Source organism: Populus alba, chromosome 5, assembly GCF_005239225.2.
Source record: "Populus alba chromosome 5, ASM523922v2, whole genome shotgun sequence".
Classification (NCBI taxonomy): Eukaryota; Viridiplantae; Streptophyta; class Magnoliopsida; order Malpighiales; family Salicaceae; genus Populus; species Populus alba.
In genome coordinates this window covers 22,167,047-22,190,242 of record NC_133288.1, presented here as the reverse complement: position 1 = coordinate 22,190,242, position 23,196 = coordinate 22,167,047, and the positions used below count along the sequence as shown (strand labels likewise).

The 23,196-nt window shown below is 34.0% G+C and overlaps 4 protein-coding genes across 6 annotated transcripts; all 4 read right to left on the bottom strand.

Annotated features, from left to right (window-relative positions):
- Positions 1-91: 91 nt before the first annotated feature.
- LOC118062003 (SKP1-like protein 1B) lies at positions 92-1,405 on the bottom strand. Its single transcript, XM_035075667.2, has 2 exons — positions 1,019-1,405; positions 92-366 (listed from the first exon to the last, which is right to left on the bottom strand). Exons 1-2 carry the CDS (start codon positions 1,316-1,318, stop codon positions 193-195), a joined length of 474 nt encoding a protein of 157 aa, XP_034931558.1. The 5' UTR covers positions 1,319-1,405; the 3' UTR covers positions 92-192.
- A 921-nt stretch (positions 1,406-2,326) lies between these two features.
- On the bottom strand, positions 2,327-4,488 carry LOC118062004 (uncharacterized). Of its 2 annotated transcripts, none has more exons than XM_035075670.2 (3): positions 4,170-4,488; positions 3,465-3,988; positions 2,327-3,122 (listed from the first exon to the last, which is right to left on the bottom strand). In XM_035075670.2, the coding sequence occupies exons 2-3, from the start codon at positions 3,885-3,887 to the stop codon at positions 2,421-2,423; spliced, it is 1,125 nt and encodes a 374-aa protein (XP_034931561.1). In that variant the 5' UTR covers positions 3,888-3,988; positions 4,170-4,488; the 3' UTR covers positions 2,327-2,420. The 2 variants fall into 2 exon arrangements, with proteins under 2 accessions (XP_034931561.1, XP_034931559.1); XM_035075668.2 differs by having other exon boundaries at positions 3,465-3,932; positions 4,170-4,487.
- Positions 4,489-5,232: 744 nt separating this feature from the next.
- LOC118062005 (GDSL esterase/lipase EXL3) lies at positions 5,233-8,330 on the bottom strand. Its single transcript, XM_035075671.2, has 5 exons — positions 7,920-8,330; positions 6,535-6,665; positions 6,201-6,434; positions 5,832-6,087; positions 5,233-5,673 (listed from the first exon to the last, which is right to left on the bottom strand). Exons 1-5 carry the CDS (start codon positions 8,203-8,205, stop codon positions 5,480-5,482), a joined length of 1,101 nt encoding a protein of 366 aa, XP_034931562.1. The 5' UTR covers positions 8,206-8,330; the 3' UTR covers positions 5,233-5,479.
- Positions 8,331-13,363: 5,033 nt separating this feature from the next.
- LOC118062006 (protein FREE1) lies at positions 13,364-18,914 on the bottom strand. 2 transcript variants are annotated; one of them, XM_035075673.2, is made up of 10 exons: positions 17,805-18,914; positions 17,096-17,182; positions 16,863-16,994; positions 15,503-15,634; positions 15,231-15,296; positions 15,022-15,132; positions 14,310-14,402; positions 14,149-14,179; positions 13,806-13,876; positions 13,364-13,713 (listed from the first exon to the last, which is right to left on the bottom strand). In XM_035075673.2, exons 1-10 carry the CDS (start codon positions 18,774-18,776, stop codon positions 13,636-13,638), a joined length of 1,773 nt encoding a protein of 590 aa, XP_034931564.1. In that variant the 5' UTR covers positions 18,777-18,914; the 3' UTR covers positions 13,364-13,635. The 2 variants fall into 2 exon arrangements, with proteins under 2 accessions (XP_034931564.1, XP_034931563.1); XM_035075672.2 differs by having other exon boundaries at positions 14,149-14,182; positions 17,805-18,913.
- Positions 18,915-23,196: the final 4,282 nt, after the last annotated feature.

Sequence of the window (23,196 nt, the reverse complement as noted above, 5' to 3'; positions counted from 1 at the left end):
ATAATTAGGTAATCTAAAACACAAAGAAATCACAGGGCAAGGACATATACCATATCAGCACATTGAAACTGACGTGGAGAGACAAGGGACATGGAAACAAAATGGAAATTGTTTGCAAAGCATTAAAACCTTAACATCCATCCATGTCCAACACAGAAGGCAATTAGAAATACAGGTTGAACTTCTTTCCTTCTACTCAAATGCCCACTGGTTCTCTCTCCGAACCTCCTCCTCTTCCTCTGGTGTAAAGTCATTCTTGATGTTGAATGTCTTGCGGATCTCTTCTGGAGTCTTGCCCTTGATCATATCAGCCACTCTCTGACAAGTGAGGTCCAGCAAGTTCTTGATGTTCAGATAATTGGCAGCCTAAACACCACACAAAATTCAAGTAAATGTAGACAGAGACATAATTGCAGCCAGAAATGCAAGAACATTAAAATACGTCAAACAACAAATTCAAGCAGATCTTCATCTACATAAACTACATCTTATTCTTATAACCCTCAACAGTAAACAAAAATCCTCGGATGCACAAATATGACTTCTTGAGATCTATTACCAAACTTTCCCATCAGGCGCAACCACACGGAATGCTCACAGCCACAGATACTGTTAGTAGGCTCACTTCAGAGCTTCCATTAAACCCAGCGAGCCAACATAATCAACACTATTCCAAAATTCTAAGCCAATTATTTTTCTTATCTCTCATCCTTCATGCCGCAAACTGCATCAGCAACATTCATAACACCAAACGTCTTATAAAAAAATATCTGAAGGCATAAACTTCAACATCCCCAATGAAGACAGCTTCCTGATTCACATTATATCCCGTAGACTTCATTACTTCAACAGCCACACAAGCAGTCAAAACAAATCCAAACCCTAACCTAGTAATTAATTAAAGCTATTAAATCAAAACCCTAGAATTCAATTAAAGCAATTAGATCAAAACCCTAGCAATTAACTAAAACCCATAACAGAAAAACCCACACAAAATAAGTAAAGATTAAGAACATGCCAGGATGAGATCGAAGAGAGTGGCCTGGTCAACTTTGACGAATTCAGTATCCCAAGCTTTAAGATCATCAGCAGCACAAGAAGGACGATCGTCCGATTTAGGGGACTCAACGTGCTTTTTGCAGTACTCGATCACCTTAGCAAGAACCTTGCTTGTGACGTTAGGTAAAGGGATACCGTTATCAGCGCAATCATCTTCAATCATGTGTTTTATAGTCTGCGATTCAACGGCTACGGCTTCATCGACCTCAAATGACTCTCCGTCTGAGCTTTTCAGAACAAATTTCCGGCCCGTCGACATTATTTTTCTCTTTGATTGAGAGAAAATAGAAGCTACAGCGACAAGAAATTATTGTTAGCCTTCTCGAGGAAGCAGAAGATTTTTTATACTGTTTGGGACTATGTAGCCCGATATTTATCTACGGTGTGAAACGGTGGCGGTAGATCGTTGTTGTTTATGAGCTTGCCACGTGGAACTTATCTTTCCTTTCTAAGAAAGAAAAACCAGAATAAAGGGCTAAGCCCAGATTACTGTATTGGAAATCATAGGACCTAGTTATGACAAGGCCAAGTGGTGGCCCAGTACAAAACTAGAGTCAACAGTTATCAGGGATTGGATCGATATCTATATTAAAACAATATTGTTTTATATTATTTATTTTTTATTACTGATCTCGCTAAATATTTTTATTTGAAATCATATTGTTTTATTTAATATTTTTTCTAATTTAACTTAAAATTTGGACTAAATCAAGCTCCAAATCACAAATTTTTTAGATCAACCCACCAACCAAACCGGCCAAGTTCAACAATTATGATTTCAATTTTATTATTTTTATAAAATTATTGACTTGTTTTTTTAATGAAGTAATTGAACTCCTTTTTTTTCTACTTAATAATTAATGACATGCTAACCCTAATGAGTTTTTGTAACATACCTTTTGTTTTGAACTGTTATGATATCATTTAGCAATCAAACCATCTTTGTTGTTGATAGAAAAAAAAAATCCAATCTAGATCTTCATTGAATTTTGAAAAATAAAAATAAACGCTGCAATACTTGAAGGAAAAATTTAGCAAATTTCAGTTTCTCCACATGCTTTTCTCCGAAACAAAACCATTATAGTTTAATCCCAAAAGCAAAGCCAACATCATACTTAAGCCCAGCTAAAAATTCATTGTTAAAATGATTTGCAAATATTATCAGAGCACAGCATGGTCGATAGGAAAGTGAGCAAAATATTTCTTTGCCCTTCTTTAGCATCAAAATCTTGGCAGCTCACACTAGCAAATAAGTAGAAAAAAATGATGACATGCTAAGAACTATATAATTGAAGAGAAGATATCACATCCCCGAAAAAGGGAGCCTGTCTTGTTGCTGTGAAAAAGATAGCCCCAGGTCATCAGAAGGACCAGTTGGATCTAAGCATAAGAGCTAATATTTTGGCATTACCATCCCTTGAATATGTAATGCCTGGTTTCAAGCAGAATTTCTTCCCTATATTCAATTTTACATATGATTCGGCTTGCAAACGACCATGGCTGGTAGGATCTACAAAAACCCCGCTGAGGCACAGACCCCATCCAAATTCATCTTCCGCGTCATCAAATGCATTTAAAGCCCATTGTAAATGCTTGGGATTTGAGTTTTTCATCTCAATCCAACCCCCAATTCTAGTACTCTCATCAAGTTCTGACTCCAACTTTAGAGCTATATATCCAGTTCTTGATGTGATCTCTTGGCTGCTTGCTTCCACAGGTAGTGCAGAGTCTTGGAACGATATTTCAGGAGATTCGTGATGTTTCAGAAAGCCAACAGGAATGGCAAGAGCTCCGAGATTACTGTGGTGACTAGATGATTTAGCGACTTGCTGCAGACCCATAAGTGAGAATTTTATTCCTTTTGGAAGTTGACAAACAATTTGGCCAAAAGTGCCGAAGTCATGACCAATTCCATCAAAAAATGGCTGCCTTCGCAGTCCAGAAACAGACTGAGCCATCATAGCGATAACATTTGATTTCCTCACTGATAAGCCAATTGCCGCATCATTGTGCTGATTCAAAAGCGGTGGTCCAACAGATGAAAGATCAGTAACACCATGTCTCTGCCATGAAATGAGAACCTCAATTAATTTACTAAATAAATTTGGAGACAGCTGCAGCAACAGTTCCTATCAAAATACACATCAGGATATAACATAGTTCCATTCCCATCACAATTAAGAATAGAATGAAACACGAATGTCTCGATGGGAGCAGCACCTTGCTTCAATATGGTCAAGCAAACTCATCTGCACCATTAATAATAGCCACACGACAAAACGGAAAGAAAACCGCTGGAAGGTCTCGGTGCCTAACATAGCTAGCAAGCATTTCCTGTTTTATTGTTCTAGTACACAACAAGAAAAAAAACAAAATTAAAGTTAACATTGGCAACCAAATTATACCTGATTGGAAGAGTTTGCAGTCATATCAAGATCTCTAAATTGAGCTCCTACTGGGATTACAATAGCAGAAAGCCAGTCATTAACATTTGCCGTATACGACACTTTCGCTAGAGTAAGTGCACCTTCCGAGACACCACCAATCTCTACTACGCCTTTTTGACCGGCCACAAACTCTGCCAAAAGAGAATCCTTCTGCCGAACAATTGTTTCAAAAGTTAACCTTGACCTAATCCCGGTTTTTATTCCTGCTCTACCAACAGCATCACAATGCTCCTGATCAACATCACCCACCATCAATATCGCTCCCGAAGCATCAACCTCTCCCCTCACAAGTGTACTGTTTTCTTGAAAAGGACTCCCTTTAAATGTTTTATAAAAGGAAAGCACTCTCTCAACCTTATCCTGCCTGTCTCTTAGCTTCATTAGATCTGAAAACGCTTCCCGTTGCAGCCGTTTCAGTATCTCAATCTGTAAATAATAAAATGGCAAGAGATGTAAAGCTCCATCATACAGCTTGCTGTTACCTAAGAAACCAGCAAGTTTCTGTCAAGCTTAAGCAACCCAGATTTCTATCAAGTTACTAATAATGGAATCCAATTAGTTCAGATTGCTCTAGCTAACAATATTGAAAATTCAATTAACTACAGGAGCAAGAAATTAATTAGTGACGAAAATTAACAAGAAAAAGAAGAAATTTGCAAGTACCGGATTGCGGCGAGAAGAATTCTCGCGGCGGCGAAGGAGGCCGTCGACGAAGTCTTGGCCTGATTTTGCGACGCCTTTGATTTTGTCTACTACTGAAGCTACAGGCTCCATTTTCACCAAAACCCTAAAAGTAGCTTGATTTGAAAAGCGGGAGCGGCAAGTGCTGACTCACCGAACAGGAACGATCGAGTCGAAATTAAAATTATGTTCAGGGAAGGAATAAACCGATGCGTTTAGAGCGTGGAAATGCTATGCTCACTTCTAGTATCAGGGTTTTCTATGCTGTTTCGATTCAATTTGACAGCCGTCCCTTGTTTTTTCTTAGGTCAAAAGGCTAGTTATTAGATGGTGTCTGCCAGTCTGATATATTGGATACTTGTTAAACCCGAGTTAATATTTTTTATTAAAATGAAATTTTATTTTTTTATTTAAAAAAAAATAGTTTACCAGTGCTGCCTTAGTTATGATAAATTAATCAAATTTAAATATATATTAATTTTTTTATTTTAAATTAAATTTCGATGAAATTATATTTTAGATTGGAAATTTTTAGAATTAATCTATCAATACCGGTATAATTTTAATAACTATGGTAAAAAAAAACTAATTATTTTTTATTTTTTAATTAACATAGATGTGTCTAGGTTAATTTGCGTGCATTTTTCGACTAATCTTCATGGGCCCTGAAGTTAACAACCATATAAGTCCTCTAGTGACCATTATATTAACAACCATATAACTCAAATTTGGAATCACATGAAAAACAAATATTTTAATTCCAATTTATCATTATCACCGAATTATTTTAAATCATTATAGATTCACAAGCATTTCATTTTCATCTTATTTAAATCAAATTTTATCAGTATTAACAGTAATTTTCTTGAAGTTTGAAGTTTCGATGTGGTCTTTAGCTTATAAGCATTAACGGAATACTCATTTTTTTCTGATTAGATACCCAAAACCCTAGAAAGAAAAAAAAAATACTACAAAAAAAAATTAAGATGGAGGTGAAATTAGTTTGTGATGGCTACTAAACAGTAAAGAGTCCATCGTCAAGCCAGAGACAACACAATCTCATATTCTAAGAACATGAATTTATTAGATGCATGCATGAAGGAAAAGTACAGGGCCACACTTATCTCAAACACAAAACACAGATTATTTGGACTTGGAAATGGTTTGCCACTTTCTAGACTTTTGCAGAAAAGCTTGTGATGTTTACCATCTAAGCTTTTTTCACACCATCCCCACAATACCAAACACCAAACACAAAAATAATATACATAACCATGGCAAGTTGAGATGCCTCAGACGAATTTGGTCAGGTATTTTCGAAGAAGAGGATAAACGAGTGCCTTATAAGCTTTTTCAGTTGGATGATAGCCGTCCCAAAATACATAATCGGAAACAACTGCACATGTCTGAGAAGTATGCTGGTTACATAATACAGCTACCTCTAAATTCCCAGTACCGCAACATCCTTTATCTGCAACTTGAAAACCTGAAAACAACAAAATACAGTGGCACAGGTTATGGAGCACCGGCATTTGAAAATCTCTCGTATGGCCCCGTATCCTAGATGATAACCGATCCAGCACTTTCTGATAAGTAACAAAAACTTCTCAAACTATCGAAAACTTAAGGGAATGGATCATTTACCATATTTTTGGGGTTTTTGAATGACATCGAGCAGGGGATTGTAGACATCTAAGTAGACAATCTTGTTGTTAGGCAGGCTTCTAGCAAGAGAATCCAACTTCATGGACAACTTGGAGTTGAATAACTTTGCTGCTTCGTTGAGGTTTTCTGCACACTCTCTCTCAGGTCCCCCTTCTAAAGTTCTTTGCGATGGTACACATCCAACTGGTGGTGCACTGAAAACAACAATCCTTCTTGCCCCAAGTTCATATAATTCCTGGCAAGAAAAACATAGAATATTGCAAATACAAAAATTGATATTACTATTGAAAAAAAAAAAAATTTATTCGTGTGATAGATATGAAATATTTGAATTAATTAGATGCTTACCTGCACGAAACTAGAAGCTGAGTTAGCCATTAGATCTGTGTAAGCGGGAACATCATATTGCAATCTCCTTGCACGAAGAGTAAAATAGGTATTGGCAATGTCATCGCTGCCTGCTACTACTAGAAATAGACTATTCCTTATGGTGAAAATTGTTTTTTCCTCTCCAATTATCGCCTTCAACTTCCCGATGTATTCTTTGAAATATTCTAATTGATCTGACAACGACAGGACTGACTGTGACCATATTCGACCAGAATTAGAATTGAGAGGATTCAGAAAGGGAAGAATTCAAGTTTGAAAAGAATAAAGTAAAGTAATGGGAGAATGTATGCACCACTAATTTAGGTGTCAAGGGATCAAAACCAGAGCCACTTGAAGCAAAGGTTACTCCTGTTATGAGATCTTGAGGTAGAACTGCTGGGTCCAAATATGCTGGTACTGTGTCCTTAATTCCCAATTCTTTAGCTGAAAACAAAACCCAAAACAGGAGAGGTTGCTCGTCAAGATTTAGAACAACAGACCGTCAGCTCATATTTTTCCTCGCTCTGAGGTTAAAGATCTGCATCATATTTTCTTTTAAAAGAACCGTGTTCAAGAGTGGAATAAAACATGAAACCGTAAGCTCCCAGTTAGTGGGAGGAGCTTGGAGCTCTGATCATGTGCCTGTCAAAAAATGAGTTGTTGACTCGTAGGCAGTGGCTTAAGTGATCGGATTGTTTTGCTTGAACTAGTTTACAATCTCTTTTTTGGAGCGGCAAAACTTTTGTATTGAATTGGGAAAGAGTAAAAAATTAGAACACCCAAATGGGTGATTATTCCATTGATAATAAGACGGGGTATATCCTAATTCCTACAATTTGATTTCTCCAACAAGGAAGCCCTGTGCTGTTGTACCCATTCTTGGACCCAAAAACAAAATTATAACGAAAAACTGTTCTAACAGCTAATCCAATGGCTCGTGATGCCATTAGAACTAGATTTTGGTCTCAGAAAATATCCCGATCTGTCTCTGTATGTCATAAACTCGTCGTGCTCTTGCTTCTGCCGGTAACCATCTTTTAGATCAAGTGTTTATTACTGTTAAGGGTAGAATTTTAAAAAAATATATTTTTAGATTAAAAATATATTAGAATATTTTATATATATATATATATATATATTAGTACATTAAAATTATCAATAAACATTAAAATATACACTAATTTTATTTTATTTTTTTTAATCAAGGGCGCTCAAACGCGATTTCAAATATAAAAAAAAAAATGGTATGGTTTAAAATATTAACATTTTTACTTGTGGTTGGGTTTGAATTTTAAAGATAAATCTATAATTGTTAATTATTTCAAGACCCAATTTGAGTCTAAAATTAAATTTAAATTGCGTTAAAGCGTTATTATAATTTAAAATTTTAAATTATTGGATGAGATATGAAAATAATTTTATATCATTGTTAACAAGTTTCTCAAATATAAAAAAATGATTTTGTATTAAGAGAATATAGTTTAATTAATTAAAAACAATGATCATTTCATTATCAAATCTCTAATTAATATCATACTAAATAACTATCTTAGTTTCAAAATAATTTGATACTACTCTTCATCACGCTATGAAAAGGAAACCTTAGGAGATGTGAACCCTAAAACTAACTAAAGATTAGCCTTGAATGTTACAGCATGTTAATAAAAAAATAACAGAGAGAGGTCGTCGTCGTCCTACCTATAATGTCTGACGGGATTTTTCCATTACAGAACCTCCCTGTAGGAATCCCGCCTTCAAAATCCTTGCCGTAGGGAGGAAAGTTGCACTTGACAAGTGTTTTAAGGTCGTTGTTGTTGCCTGTATCAACGATGGAATCCCCGAACACCAGAAGGGCCGGAACAGTTACATTAGGTGGTAGCTTTACCAAGGAACTGACGGTGCAGACAACAGTGAGAAAGAGCACCAACGTAGAATAAAAACAATTGGACATTATTGTTAGCCTCGATGAAGAAAGAAACTCCATTGTCTTTCTTGGTTTTCTTGGCTTTAATTCCTCAATCCCTCCTTGTAATTAGGTTAACGAGAGAGGAGAGACTAAGATGTTTTGTATCTTAAATATCTCCTCGCTTGGTGTATTATATAGAGAAGGGAGTAGGAGCTCATCGAGGATACTTCAAATATATTTGGAAGAATCCATATGGTGTAAACATGCTCGGTAATATCATAGTTATTAACATTCAGTTGAGTTTTTTTATATAAAAAAAAAAAAATCAATTCAAAATTGTTATAATTTAACCTGATTATTGATAAACATCAATGGAATATACCGTCTATATATATATATATATATATACACTAAAAGAATCACAATAAAAATAAAATGCATAAAAATAAACTAAATAATATAATAACATGTAAGTTCTTACAAATAAAACTACCGATGGTACAATTCCTTTATAAATTTCCCAACAGAAAATTTATTTACAAACAAAATTCTAGTAAAATTAAAAAAAAGACAATTTTAATCGGTACAATATTTTTAAGGCTCAATTTGTTTTTACAATTTTCTTTCACCTACTCAAAATACATAATTTGGTGTGTGTTTAAACAAAATATAGCGTAATTGACATTTATTTCTTCTTCTTTTTCTTTAAGAAATATATTGCATCTAGAACGTAAATTATATTCTTTTGAACTTAAATAAAAAAAAATATATCTCTCTTCGGCAGGAAAATCTGTAAATTTCATGAGTATTATTAGAAGATTTTGTATTGACTTGATGTAGAAGACTTTAATATTATAAATGACTGCTAGATGCCATAGATTCTTACATTCGTAGATCTAACTAGTCAATTGGCACCGAATGCAACATATGACTAATGAACCCCATAATTTTTTAGTGTATTTATTTTTATGTTTAAAAAATATTTTTTAAAAATTTTAAATTAATTTTTTTTATGTTCTTATATCAAAAATAAATTTTTAAAAAATTTTTAATTATATTTTTAAGTAAAAAAACACTTTAAAAAAAATTATTAACATAATTTTAAATATTAAATACTATCAAATCATCCATCACCAAAACTATAGGTACTGTATCAATATTTAAGAAAAAAACTATAAATAATGCCACCCCATATATATATCATTGTCGGGGCCAAAAAGAAGAAAAACCCTATATATTATTGCAATAATGTCACACCAGCATCAAAATCAGGTAGCGGGGACAGAGGGTTACCGAGGTGATAGCGAAAGTACGAGTCTTTTTTAATTTGAGTACATTATAAATACTCAATTTTTGTGTGAAAAATATAATACTTTTTAAATTAAAGAATATATTTTCTATTAAATATAATATATGATTTTTGAAAAAAAAAAAGCAGCAACAATAACAATAGTAACAATAAAGGATTTTTGTAATAAAAATCACATTAAAAAATTCATGTTCTTTAGAATAATTAATAAGAGAATATTTAATTTAATACATTTGTTTATTTTAATATATTTGCTATTCATGTGACGATAATTCTAAATTAATTAATTTTCCCCGGATATGAATCAATTCCCAACCACAATTCAGTCTCAGGATAATAAAAATGCAAGCTAGAATTGGTAAGGGCCGACAGATTTGTAGTTGGCAAATGGCAATAACAATCCAAACCCAATAATTATAATCTTTTTGATATGGTATGCTTACAGGTGGAACTTGATAGGGACCAAATTAATGTGAGATCTGCTCCTGTTGAATTTAGCCACGATCTTGATTTTTAGAGTCTGTTCAGTATTACAATAATTTTTATAATTATAATTTGAATTAAAAAAAATACGGTTAGTTGGCTACATTCATTTTTTTTTATTGCCTTTTCTGCAGGCATGTGTTGTGGTTATGGAAGAGTTTGGAGAATACTGTGTAGATGGTTGCTCTGGTTTCTTCATGTTTTTGCCTTTGTTTACTACAAACGGTAGGAGACGAGCAGGGCAGGGATTTTTATGGTAACCCTGGGCAGACATTAGAGCTTGCTCGTTTAGGGTGAAAAAATAAGTTACCAGTGGCTCCAATACTGAGGAGGGGAAGAGTACTGTCACCTGCACAAAAAAAGAAGATATCCAGCAAGTCTTGCGGTAGTACTAAGAAAATTTAAGAACCCCAACTAAAAAAATCATGTATATACTGCAGGTGCAGGGCAATTAACCGCGTTTTCCTTAAATTTATGTGGGATCCACTTCACCGAACTCAATTTTATTCGGAATTAAAAAAACTATTAAATGTGGTTCGCGGCAGACGCAAAAGAATGTTTGTTTCTATGCGTTTTAAAAGCGTTTTTAAAAAAGTTTAAATTTTTTTTATTTTTTTATTAATTCAAATTAATATGTTTTTAGTGTTTTTAAATTTTTTGATGTGCTAATATCAAAAATAATTTTTAAAAAATCAAAAAATATCATTAATGTATTTTGGCACAAAAAGTTATTTAAAAAACAACGTAACCACACTGTCAAGTAAGCTCGAAATATATTGTTTAATTGTTTTGAAGTATATTTTATGATTATTTTTTAAAATATTTTTATTTAGAAATGTATTAAAATACTATTTTTTTTATTTTTTAAATATTATTTTTGATATTAATATATCAAAATAATTTAAAATTACTAAAAACAATTTAATTTAAAATAACATAATTAAATTATTTTCAAAACATAAAAACAAATATGAATATCTGCTCCTCTTTAAGTGGCTGTTTGGTAGTGTGGTTGCGGGTGAGGTTCACCCGCAATCACACTACCAGGTGTTTGGTTAAAGGAAGAAAAAATGTGGTTGCTGGTAGGGCCACTAATTTTGGTGGGTTGGACCGCAGGTTGTGAGAAGCAGCAAAATGCTGCTTCTCATGCTGACAAATTATTGTCAACAGTGGAGCATTGAACAGTGGAGCCATGCTCCAATGCACACTGTTTGTGAATTTTATTCGTTTCATGTTTCCAGGTTTTTTTTTTTTTACCATGAAAATGAGTTTAAATTTTTTATTTTTTTAAATTATAATGACGTAGCATTTGTGAAATTTGATCGCAATTCCAATTATGTTATTGGGTCCGGCCCAGTTAAAAAAAATTCAGTTTTTATTTTTATTTTAATTGTGTTCTATTCAAAAAATTAAAAGAAAATCACTTATGACGTAATAAAAGATTCAGTTTTTGTTGTTGCGCGCTTAAAAAACCATGAAAAATATAGTCCTTGTTGGATAGATTTTATATGTGATGACATTGCACATAGTGTAATATAATAATAAAAAATATTTGATATCAATATTATTTATTTCATGATGTAATAATAGTAGTTAAATTTACAATATTTAAATTAAAATCATTAATATTAATATATATATATTTTTAATTATTTTATAACCTCAATTTGAAAAGCATTTTTTTTTTTAACCAAACACATTAAACTACTTTTTCTTCGACCTCAATTTCAACCACAGTTTTAACCAAACATCCTATTTTTTCAAATCCAACCTCAACTAAAAGTACTTTTTATAAAACAATTTTTTTCAAACCACAACCACAAAAGCTACCGCAATACCAAACACACCATGAGCCACGATCTTGATTTTAGACCCTGCTATTTTTGCATTGCTTCTGCGGTTGTTTTCGTAACCATGTACAGTAGCTATGAGCCAGCACAGGGAGGCCCTATCCTGTCCTTCACTTGTTATTAAGCTCCGCTGCCGAGGCAACGTGTACCAGCGGCGGATAACATTAATATAGGTGCAGACATCTCTCTCTCTCTCTCTCTCTCTCTCTCTCTCTCTAGTCGATAACGATATTAATACCTATTTATTTGTTGGGAAGATATTAAAATAATTATTTAAAAAATAAATTCTTGAAAAGTAAATTAATCTATAATATTTATTTTTTACAAATTAAAAAGTTGAATGGAAAAGAAATTGAAAAAAAATATAATTTCATAAATTATCTTAAATAAATAAATAAGAAAATAATAAAAATCGAATCTAACATATAAAAAAATTGAAAGATGATGAAATTTAAATTATAATAATTATAATTTTATAAATTATTTTAAATAAAATAAGTGACAATCAAAAGAATGGGGATCAAATTTGATAGATAAAATTTTTTTTTATTAAAAAAAAAAAAAAAAGCAAATAACAATCATAAAAACAAGGACCAATGTTAATATAAAAATCAAATTGAATCAAATTCTAAGAGGTGAAATTGAAAAAAAAATCAAAACAAAATATATAGCAATCAAAAGTTTGAGGACTAAATTTGCTATAATCAGCAAATAATATGATATTTCAAAACTTATAGAAAGTATTTTCCGTCCAAAATAAAAAAAAAAAACATTTTCCTTTCTAGTTAAACTTTTTTTTAATTGAAAAATATTTTTTATTGATCAATTTTTCTAATAACAAACAAACACAATAAAATTTAAAAAATAATTTTTAAAAAAATCACTTTCCATCAAGACAACGAGGGGATTAAGCTTGGTCTTTGTCCAATAGATTCATTCAGGCATTAAGCTTGGTCTTTGTCCAATAGATTGATTAGGATTTAGTTTTTTAAAAATAAAATGAAGGTTGATTTGATATAATTTAATTTTTTTAAAATTAAAATGATATTGTGGGCTACTCGGGCTAATTCACCCGGCTCTTGAGCAGGGTCGTGGCCCGGTTTTAATAATGTTGCCTAATAGCATAGGAGGTGGCTCAATGACCATCATCCTTGAATCCTTAGGCGTTTGGTTAATTCACAAGATTGGTGGATCAATTAAAATTGCCGGAAACAACAAATGAGATGCTGAATCATTCGGAAGAATGATGTCACAGCCCAACTTGACGACAAGACAATGAAGCGAGGACTAGGTCGATTCGATTCGATTCGATTCAGAGCAACCTAGCCTAGGAGTTATCTTACATCGAAGAACTTATAATCGCACCGAGCCACCGACAGTAGGAATCTAGGAAAAAGCAACCATTATACGTGAAAGCCACTATTATCCACCAAGTTAAGTTATGGTGACATGACATTGGGTAGGGCCATGAATAACCCTCGTATCAAAATTGGCCCAATTGGACCACCACGTCCGTATAGCACCCGAGCCTTAGGTGTGAGGTTCACAACTCAACTCAGGGACCCGGTTTGCTTAATTTCGATGAGCTTCGAAGTCACGAATAATCCATTATTTTATTGCAATCATGAACAGTCATGTTACAAACTCGTAGAAACTCACACAGGCAAAATATTACCACGACACAAACAATCAAGTAAAACGAAGAAATAATATAGCTATGTACAAAGTTTGACAATTCAATTTTACAGCAGCGGCCTAAACCAGGGTAAACAAGCACTTCACACCCCAGAGGAGGGCCGGCCCTAGACAAGCTAGCACCATCCTCGAGAAATAGGCGCCTCAAATAATCAGAAAACGCTGCAGGAATCAGTGTGCACTGACGAGAAATGGGTGTTGACATACTCCACACTCGATGGTTTCAGAACCTGAGCTGGGAACCTGGACCTGAATGAATAGCGCAAACAAGATAAATAAAAATCCAAGAAACGTACAAATTGAAATCCAAAGCCCTATCAAGGTAGAAACGGATTTCAAACCTGCAAATGGACAGTGCAAGTTGGACAGGCAACCTCTCTCGTCCGCCTCCCAGATACATCGGACTTGGATCCTGGAAATTCATACCATTAACATGAGAACCGTGTTATAGCTCCTTGATTAAATTTGAAAATGGCATGCTAGGACTTTAGCACAGAACCCCCGGATGAATCAAATAACTGATGCGGGCAACATGTCTAAAAATCATTGAATATTTGAACCATTGGTTATGGTTAGAACTTTTTCTTCAATCATTAAGTTCAGACAACTACAAGTAAAAGATTGAATTTGCCTCCTGTCATTTTATGTAGAAAAAGAAATGGAAATTCAAAGTAAGAAGATTACCTGACGACGACTTGCGATTTTTCTCCATCTCCTCCTGTCAGAAGATCAATGTCAATATAAAATCACAATCACAAAAGTGCAAGCAAATATCAAGTGAACCAGGGAACAAAGAATGAGACCCTGTGGATGAATCAAGACTGCTTAAGTTGGATATTCTTTACCTGAAGCTTCCGGGCAAGATCCTCATGGCTATGAAATGCTGCAGGTTTGCTAGCTGCTTCCTTGGCATTACTTAGCCTCTGAGTCACTTCTGCCTGAAGGATAGCAAGACTTTATGAGTTGTTCTTTCAGAAAGCAAGAGAGACCACAGCGATTTATGCATATCATAATATTCGTGCAGAAAGAGCATGACGACTGTGAAATGCACATGTTATATGTTTCTATAGCTGCCTGACTATACATAATTAAGGAGAATCATATCCACATCTCCCAAACTACAAAAAACCTCCTATACTTCCTATAAGTTAAAAGCACAACCCAACAAGCTTTCTTAAGAAAAAATAATCATAGTGTGACAGGATCTAAGGAAGCTCATGACCCATCATTGTGGTGCCTTTGTATATGAACATATTAGCTCACAAACACGCACACATAATAGGTTGACTAAATGTTTCTGTCCTGTAATACACCACAAAGTTCCTTCACAAAGGGCAGACGGCAGCAGATACTTGTTGAAAAGCAAATGAACTATAATAAACTGCAATGACATCCACAAAGGTAATTCATTTTGAGAACTCCCAGCACCTGACTAGCATGCAACACATTAAAAAATGAGAGAAAGCAGGGGGGGGGGGTCTATATCACTAACAGAAGATAAGAGATGAATGTCTGGGTTTGTGAAATAGTAACAAATAAGTAATGGATAAATCTTACCATGCACCGGTCACAAACTCTAACCGGCTGAGCATTCTCATCAGCAGTAAGAGCAATTCTTCCTTGGGTGCACTTGTCACAGAAAATGTCTCCACAGTTTCTGCAGTGATGCTGGGATTGAGAAAAGGGAGAAGCGTTAAATTTACATGAAATCTGAAAGCATAAATATATAGCAAATATAGTTAATCAATCATGGGAAACAAATTTACCCGACGAACAAAAGCCCCAAAATCCATCCTGCACGATGTACACTTTGAAACAGCTTCATCAGGGACCTGAGAATGAACAATATTATAAGAACAGTACAAGCACAACCATCCAACCCCTCTTTAGTTTTTCCAGGAAAAAAAAAAAAAATAATATATATATATATATATAGAGAGAGAGAGAGAGCACCCAAGCTTGTAAACTTGGAAATGATGGCTACATTGTGTGATTCCATTTAAATCAATAAACAAAATAAAATCTCTCATAGTTTTACCCAATGTTCTTTCTCCTCACTGCCTGGCTTTATCAAGTTCATCAAATCACCAAACCCTTTCTTCTTCTCTGTAGACTGCTCAGTTGTCTTTGATGTATCAGAAGGCCTTACTCCTCCACCCATTTCCTTGAGCTGCATTGAAAGAGCAAAATTATACTTCGTTAATATACATCAACAATCTAAAGCAGCAAACATGTAGAGTAAAGCTGCATTCATTTAAACTTTTGATAAAATGGAAAGAGGTGGTAAGCCACACAAACATAAATGGAAAAAAGTTATCCCTGCACAAAATTACCCCCCAGCCCCAATCCTCCTCTCTTTCTATCTCTCTCAGAAAAAGCACTGACCCAGACCCCAGAATGCTGCCAGTTTCCTCAGATCATCCATTAAATCAATACTGCCACCGGACTGACGTTACAAATCACAAATAACAGAACCCCCAATGCATCACATAACAAAATTGCACCATTGACAAATGTTGCCCTAAATCATCACCCTCCTTCTCAATCTGGTTCCACCTTGTAACCAGAAAAGCAAACTCCATATCTAAACTCTTAAGCATTCTACAAGTTATCTCTAAAAGGAGGAAACAGGACCCATATCTATATATAAACACTGGAGAAGCCATATTCTGACACCCATGGACAATGATGAAAAACATTTTCACAAGCCAGTTGATGCCCCAGGCACCAGGGGACAGCCAGTGCACATGCTTATGACTGTTGAGCCTACAGAAGCAACACTAAGATAATTTTTCCTCGCAGCCCCAAAATGGATATCCATGGTTACACGTAGATCCCTAGCTGGCTGTGTGTGCTCTCTATATACACATCACATGAGTTGTATACTGTGTGGGATATTACACCAGTGAATTATTCACATGCTACATGTGGCCACGACAATAGGAAAATGAAATGCAATATACTTTTACTGCACAGCTTTCAAGTCTGGAGTGTCAACATTTCCATTCAACAATAATAGAAAAACCTGGCAGGAGTTAAGTTTTCAAACACTAACAAGCGTTTGTAATGCTTACAAGTTCTATCTACCAGGTTTAACATTCTCAATTTCATCAAAGCTTAACCTAAATTCATCTCATAAATAAAAGAGCTGGTTCGGATTTTTTATTCTAGGTCTTCTTCCTCTAGATATTATGATTTCTTCATCCGTGCCTCTTTTTGGTTTCTGTTTGAAACAAATCTACAACCAGAATTCAGCGTTTAATGCAATTACAAGGGCAATAGAAACAATGCAATGCAGAATGAGGCAAGACATAAATAAATGCTTAAGCTTCTATAAAAGGAAATGTAACTAAAATATGATTAGAATACAAGATAAATGTTTCTTATGGACACAAAACCTGTACAGTTGCAGCAGTCACAGTGTCAAGAAGGGTGTTGGTGGTGTAACTATTTGATTGCAGTCTAATACGTCTTGGCTCAAAATCCACAGAACTCTTGGACCAAAATGCAAAGGTAGATGAATCGATTTTCTACAAAAGAGGGAAAGTGTACGATCAGTATTAGTTATACATTAACAATGATAGTAATGCTCAAGAAGAAAGTGAGGAGTGGATGAAATAAGCTAACTCACGTCACATCTTGTGATGTTCTCAAGAGGATATATTCTCAAAGTCCGGCTGGTGTTTGGATCAAGCATACGAATTCCATCCAAACCAATCTGAATGAATTCAAATACAATCATGAGCCCAAAGCACAGCACATAAATAAACTCAGAGAACAGTGAAAAAAAGAGTAGAAATATAACAACAAAGCAGCCAAACACTAATCATCTATAAGCAACAGTGACTTTCAAAAATTCATTGGGACTCAAGTACACATAATAAATCCTAGTTTAAAATGAATATAACTTAGAATCAAACATGCACAAAACTTGGTTAGCTTCAGTAAAGCTAGAATCTCAAGGAAAGTTCCATTTTGATTCCTTGGCAGTTATAAAAGACTTTGCAATGACAATGTCGATAACCTAACAGAAGCATGCAAAATCATTCAATGGAGCGGTAAGAGGAGGAATTCCAAACAACTCCCCACACTCCTTAACTGGGCTTCTTTAGCAGTTAGCCATGTTTGTCAATTTAAATGTTCAACCTGAAACGATACGCAATGCAACAGTCGAACAGAACATGACAGAATTTTAACATTAACAAGCATGCAAAACGGCCCATAGATGTTGATCATTTCAACACGAACCCACTCTATCATCATGATAGCAATTACTCTACAAATCATTAAAACCATAATAAATAATTGCCACCAATTAAGTAACAAAATCATATAGATACCTCGCAAAGCACATCCATAGTACCCTGTCCTCCACTTTCAGCCAAAATCTTAACTCTAAACTTCTGGACACCACTCTTAACATCCTCCTGCGTCTCCACCTTCGGCACTGCCCTCACAATCTTCCCCGAGCCTGAACCAGAACTGGACCGCACCGAATTATCCTTTCCAGACGGAAAACTAATTGATCTTCCATAATCATCGAACCCAGCCCAGGTCGATGAATTTGGCGCTGTCCCTCGTGCTCCGTAAGGCTCAACCTTACCACCTTCATATGCATAAACACCATCTCCATATCCATCATCACGACCGCCACCAATATCGTACCTGCTCTCCGGTTCCTTTCCATATAGATCAGACCCTGTATCGCTCCTGCTCCGATTATAACCTTCCAAATACCCGAAATTCTGATCAAATTTTACCGGATTCTCATATGGCGAATCGTATACAGGCGGCACTGACGATCCTATAGGGTTATAAGGAGAACTGTACATCGAGGTGTATGGAGAATTAGTTGCTCCAGTAGGATTCGGTGCTACCGCAGAGTTAGGAGGCGGTGGTTGAGGAGCGTAGTTGGGAGACGTTTGATGTTGATCAAGCGATGGTAAATAAGATTGCTGAGTTGTTGGAGGTTGGTAGGATCCATGAGAATCATACGGTGGAAAATATGGCGGTTGTTGTGGTGGAGGTGGCGGCGGGGGATTGAAGGATGATTGTGGATTATTAGGGTTCGGTGTTGTAGGTGTTGTAGGTGTGTATGTAGGGGCTGTAGGTTGAGGGACAGGATCGGGGTTTTGAGAATAAGGAGGGTAATTTTGAGGATAAATGGAGTAATCGGAGGGGGTGTAACCGGAGGAGAAAGGTGGTGCGGATGCGTAAGGGGTTTGGTGATGATCAATAGGAGGGTTAGGGTTAGGGTTAGGGTTTTGGAGGTGTGGATATTGATAGTAAGAACTGTAATCTCCGTGTTGCATCTTTAGATTTGATAGGCTTTTTGTCACCAGGCTGGGAATTGGAGGGGAATTTGGGTTCTCTTCGGCGAGAAGAAGATGAAGATCAAAGTTAATAGAGAGGATGGGTGGGGGGGGGGTGCGGGGGCAGGAATAATTTAGTGGAAAGTGTTGGGTGTTATTTCAGACACGGAAACTATGTGCCTAAGGTTTGATCGGTGGCCACGATGCTTCCAGAAAGAAATTAAAGTACGATAGAGTGGTGTTTTAAAATATATTCATTTAAAAATATATTAAAATATTTTTTTTTATTTAATTACTGATCTAAAAAAAAAAATATAATATAAATCAATTGTATTTATTGAAAATATGTGAGTCCAATTTTTTTAATTGGATTTATTGAATTAATCACTTTATTAAATCAATATTTTACATAATTCAATTAAAAATTCAAATCATGTCAAGATTTATATTCCAAAAGTTTCAAGTTAATATGTCTCATCGAGTTAGATTTACAATTATGATGAGGGTTTCAGTTGCAATTAGCTGGTGTAAGATGTTATTCACGTGTATTTTTATTTAAAAATATATTAAAATAATTTTTTTTATAAGTATGTTAAAATTATTTAAAAAAACAATAATTTAATATTTTTTTAAAACATATACATTTTTAAGAAACATTTAAAAGCAAAAGCCACGGACATCCACACTGGGTTGAAATGACCAGGACATCCTTGACAGCCGCGTGCACCCTGTGGGGTTGAGTGCGATACGGGTAACTTGACGTCTTTCGGTCCTGTTTTCAACGGATGGCAATGGAACCGCATTAACCGGAGCCCACGCGCCTTCGAGGACACCTCCTTATCTTTCATCTAATGGAAAGTAATTTTTAAATATCCACCCTGCTCCCTACTCAAACTTAACAAACACTCTTTATATTGGTTTTTTTAACGACTAAGAAAAATCAATCATTTAAAATAAAAGAAAAGTATAACAAAAAAATGTAAAAAATAGATTATAAATTCCAACAATCGTTATGATTCCCAGTAGCCATTCCACACATGGCTTTAGAATTAAAATATTGTTCTGATCTGGCAATTCGTTATTTTTCATTTTATTTATTTAAGTCCTTTATCTATAAATTGGATATTCACAACATTTTGTAATCGACTAGGTTTCTGGCCCATTGAGGGCCCACGTATCACAGAACAAGTTCCAAGCAAGGGAAGCTAGTTGGGCTGGCAACAGCACCAACCTAAAAGCTGGGCCATGATAGGTATATGTGACCAATGCCCAATATGGTTCGCCCATCCGCATGGCACATCGGTAAAGCCAGCGAGGCCCACACCAGCCGAGCCAGATATGGCCATCTGACTTCCTCGATCAAGGGACAATCTCCAGTCCTCTGATCCTCGACAAAGCCAAATGGGACCCACAATTACGAGTGCAAAAGACTCCAAACCACTTCTTTTTTACGTAAGTCTGTGCGTACACGAGGCTTTAAGATATGAAAATATCAAAAAACAGACTCCAGGGTACAATAAAGGTCACCCGAATAAGTTTTTTTAAGAATTTTTGTTTTATTTTTAATGAGTATAAATAAATAGTTCGTAGATAAAAAAATTGTTTTCTAACTGATTTTTGTTAATATTAAACTAATATTTATAAGTGAAATAATACAATTTAAAATCAATATACATGTATAATTTAAATGCACGTCTCTTCAGTGTTTTTTGTGAAATTTAAAAATACACATTTTCAGATCAATAAACATATAAAATTCAGAAAACAACTCATAATTAATTAAATTAAATTAATTAATTTTGATAATAAAAAATATTTTTTCTCCATCGTGTAAGGTGCTTAAGTATCAGGTGTCATTATATTTATACATGAATTTTGGTTTTTATTTTTTATTTTTCCTCCGGCATCTAAATTTATTAATTTTATATTATTTATATTATAAAGTACAACCAAAGCTTTTTATCATTTCAATACAGGATAAAATTCTCTATGTTTATCAACCTAATACACATGCTATTTTATAACACACATCCTTGGTATCTGTTACATGTCAAACCTTTTTCTTTGCCTTTTATTGTCGTTGCATTGCACCATGGCATTTTAAAGGGATGTTTGAAATTTTGATATATGTTACTTTTTAAAATATTTTTTAACATATATATATATATATATTAAAATATTTTATTTCATTTTTGACATTAGCATGTAGAACATTAAAAATATTAATTTAATATTTTTTTAGACTATAAATCACTTTTTAAAAAACAAAACAGGAGCTTTACCAAACACTCTTTAAATTACTGTTATTAAACTCAATTAGACTGAGTCTACTAGCTTCCTAGTTTAGGTTGGGTCCAAAATAAAGTTAATTTAAACTCTATTTTATTTAACCTTGTTGATTTGACATATTATTCTATGATCTAATTAATAATATCAAAAAATATATATATTTTTGATAGTGCACGGCTCATTTATTTTTTTAACAATGCATGTGATCTATTTCGATTATCATGATGACATTACCTAGTATGTTAAATTTATCTTTTGATGATATTGGAGCTAAATATATCTTTAAAGTTTCTTTCTTTTTTTATTGTCTTTTTTTTTTTTTTACATTTCCTCTTTTTTTAATTTATACAATTTTAGTCTGAAATTGTGTTTTAATGGATCTTTGAGTATTGTAATAATGATTACTTTTAAAAATATTTTTTAATTAAAAATAAATTGAATTAATTTTTTTATTTTTTAAAATTTATTTTAATATAAGCATATTAATTTAAAAACATAAAAATATCAATTTAAAACAAAAATATTTTTTATTCTACCAAAAAAAAAAATTATACACAAAAAACTTCTTTCAAAATATGTTATTAATATCTTGTTTGTTTCAAGGAAACTGAATTCCAGGAATTCATTTTCCCATGTTTGGCAACTATCCAAAAGTTAGTCAAAGAAAAGTTAATTCCGATCAACAAAGAAATTGCTTTTACTCGCAGGAAAGTGTTTTCCTTTCCTTGTCAAAAGGAAAACACTTTCCTTTATTAATAAAACACATCTTCCCCTCTCCGTGTCTTTCCAAAAACAGTTGAAAAGCAAAGAAGATCTAGAGAATCACACTTGCATTTCAGGTATTTTCCCCCCTCAAATTTCTCTATTATTTCTCTTTATGTTTTTTTTTATCTTCTTTATGTTTCCAACCAGTCCTACCTTGTTTCCTCGTTACCGGATCCAGAACAAAGAGAGACGCAAATAGGAGGGGAAACTGTCAGGGGGGTTAGAACTAGGATTGAGGAGCAGATCCTTGAAGTCTAGCCCTCCTGCCCATTGCCCCTTGAATCTGTGATGTTGTCCTGCTTCTTCAGAGAACAGGGGAAGAGAAAGAGAGCCGAGAGAGAACATCCACAGGAGAACAACCGTGAAAGAACTGGGTATGCAGGAGGGGGAACCGAATGAGGGGAATTTGAGAAACTGAACGAGGGAAAATCAAATGAACTGGGGAATGAAAGGGGAAATGAGGGGAAACCGAATAAGGGGAATGACAGGGGAAACCGAATGAGGGGAATGAGGGGAAGCCGAATGAAGGGAATGAGGGGAATTATAGTGGAATGAGGGGAATTTCACACCATTTCAAGTTATGGTTTTTCTTTTCAAAAAATAGTATCTCAGCCTCCCAAGAGCATCAAGGAAACTTGGCATATTTATCTGCACATACTTGCTGCAGTGAGAAGCCATGATCCTAGAAATATCGTTTGATGTCGAAAATAACAGGAACAATTGATTCTGATTATTAATTCAGCTGTGATTTGTGTAGTTTTTCTGCAATTTAAGGATCATGTTGGTTCTGCAAATTGCGACTGCTCAGCAGGCAGTTTGAACTTGAAAACGTTAGAGAATTCTTATGCTATTTGTATTTGGATGTCTTGTTTGTTCATTTATTGGTGCTTTGTTTCTACACTTTTAAGAGCTTACTAATAATAATATTTTTGTATCTATTTATCTTTTAAAAAATACTTCATACAAAAAAAAATAACCCAAATATATAAATCTTACCATAAACTAATTTGGCTTTCTTCATATGAAAAAAAAAAAGAACTTATTCTAAGCTTTTAAAATTAAAAAAAATATATTAACATGTTCTACTTAAAAAATATTTCACAAGCTTATTTCTATATAATATGATATGACATATATAATTATATTTTATAAAATATGCTATGTATGAATATAACATATAATAATAAAAAAGTTCATCATTATACTTTTTAGCTTTCATTTTTTTATTATAAGTAATTAAATATTTCATATATATTAGATAAACTTGAAAAAAAAAATCAATTCATTAACCTTGAAAAAAAAAGAATCAATTCATTAATAAATTATTTTTCAGTTCATTTTCTATAACATAATCAAACACTAGAAA

Excerpts from the sequence above, each read along its gene's own strand:
- LOC118062003 (XM_035075667.2), bottom strand. The coding sequence starts at position 1,318 with ATGTCGACGGGCCGGAAATTTGTTCTGAAAAGCTCAGACGGAGAGTCA. Across the intron at positions 367-1,018 it reads CTCTCTTCGATCTCATCCTG|GCTGCCAATTATCTGAACAT; the intron begins GCATGTTCTTAA and ends TGTGGTGTTTAG.
- LOC118062004 (XM_035075668.2), bottom strand. The coding sequence starts at position 4,280 with ATGGAGCCTGTAGCTTCAGTAGTAGACAAAATCAAAGGCGTCGCAAAA. Across the intron at positions 3,933-4,169 it reads ATTCTTCTCGCCGCAATCCG|ATTGAGATACTGAAACGGCT; the intron begins GTACTTGCAAAT and ends TATTATTTACAG. Across the intron at positions 3,123-3,464 it reads CTGCAAACTCTTCCAATCAG|AGACATGGTGTTACTGATCT; the intron begins GTATAATTTGGT and ends ATTTCATGGCAG.
- LOC118062005 (XM_035075671.2), bottom strand. The coding sequence starts at position 8,205 with ATGGAGTTTCTTTCTTCATCGAGGCTAACAATAATGTCCAATTGTTTT. Across the intron at positions 6,088-6,200 it reads CAGCTTCTAGTTTCGTGCAG|GAATTATATGAACTTGGGGC; the intron begins GTAAGCATCTAA and ends TTTTCTTGCCAG. Across the intron at positions 5,674-5,831 it reads TCAAAAACCCCAAAAATATG|GTTTTCAAGTTGCAGATAAA; the intron begins GTAAATGATCCA and ends TGTTGTTTTCAG.
- LOC118062006 (XM_035075672.2), bottom strand. The coding sequence starts at position 18,776 with ATGCAACACGGAGATTACAGTTCTTACTATCAATATCCACACCTCCAA. Across the intron at positions 15,297-15,502 it reads GTGAGGAGAAAGAACATTGG|GTCCCTGATGAAGCTGTTTC; the intron begins GTAAAACTATGA and ends GTTCATTCTCAG. Across the intron at positions 15,133-15,230 it reads TTGGGGCTTTTGTTCGTCGG|CATCACTGCAGAAACTGTGG; the intron begins GTAAATTTGTTT and ends TCTCAATCCCAG.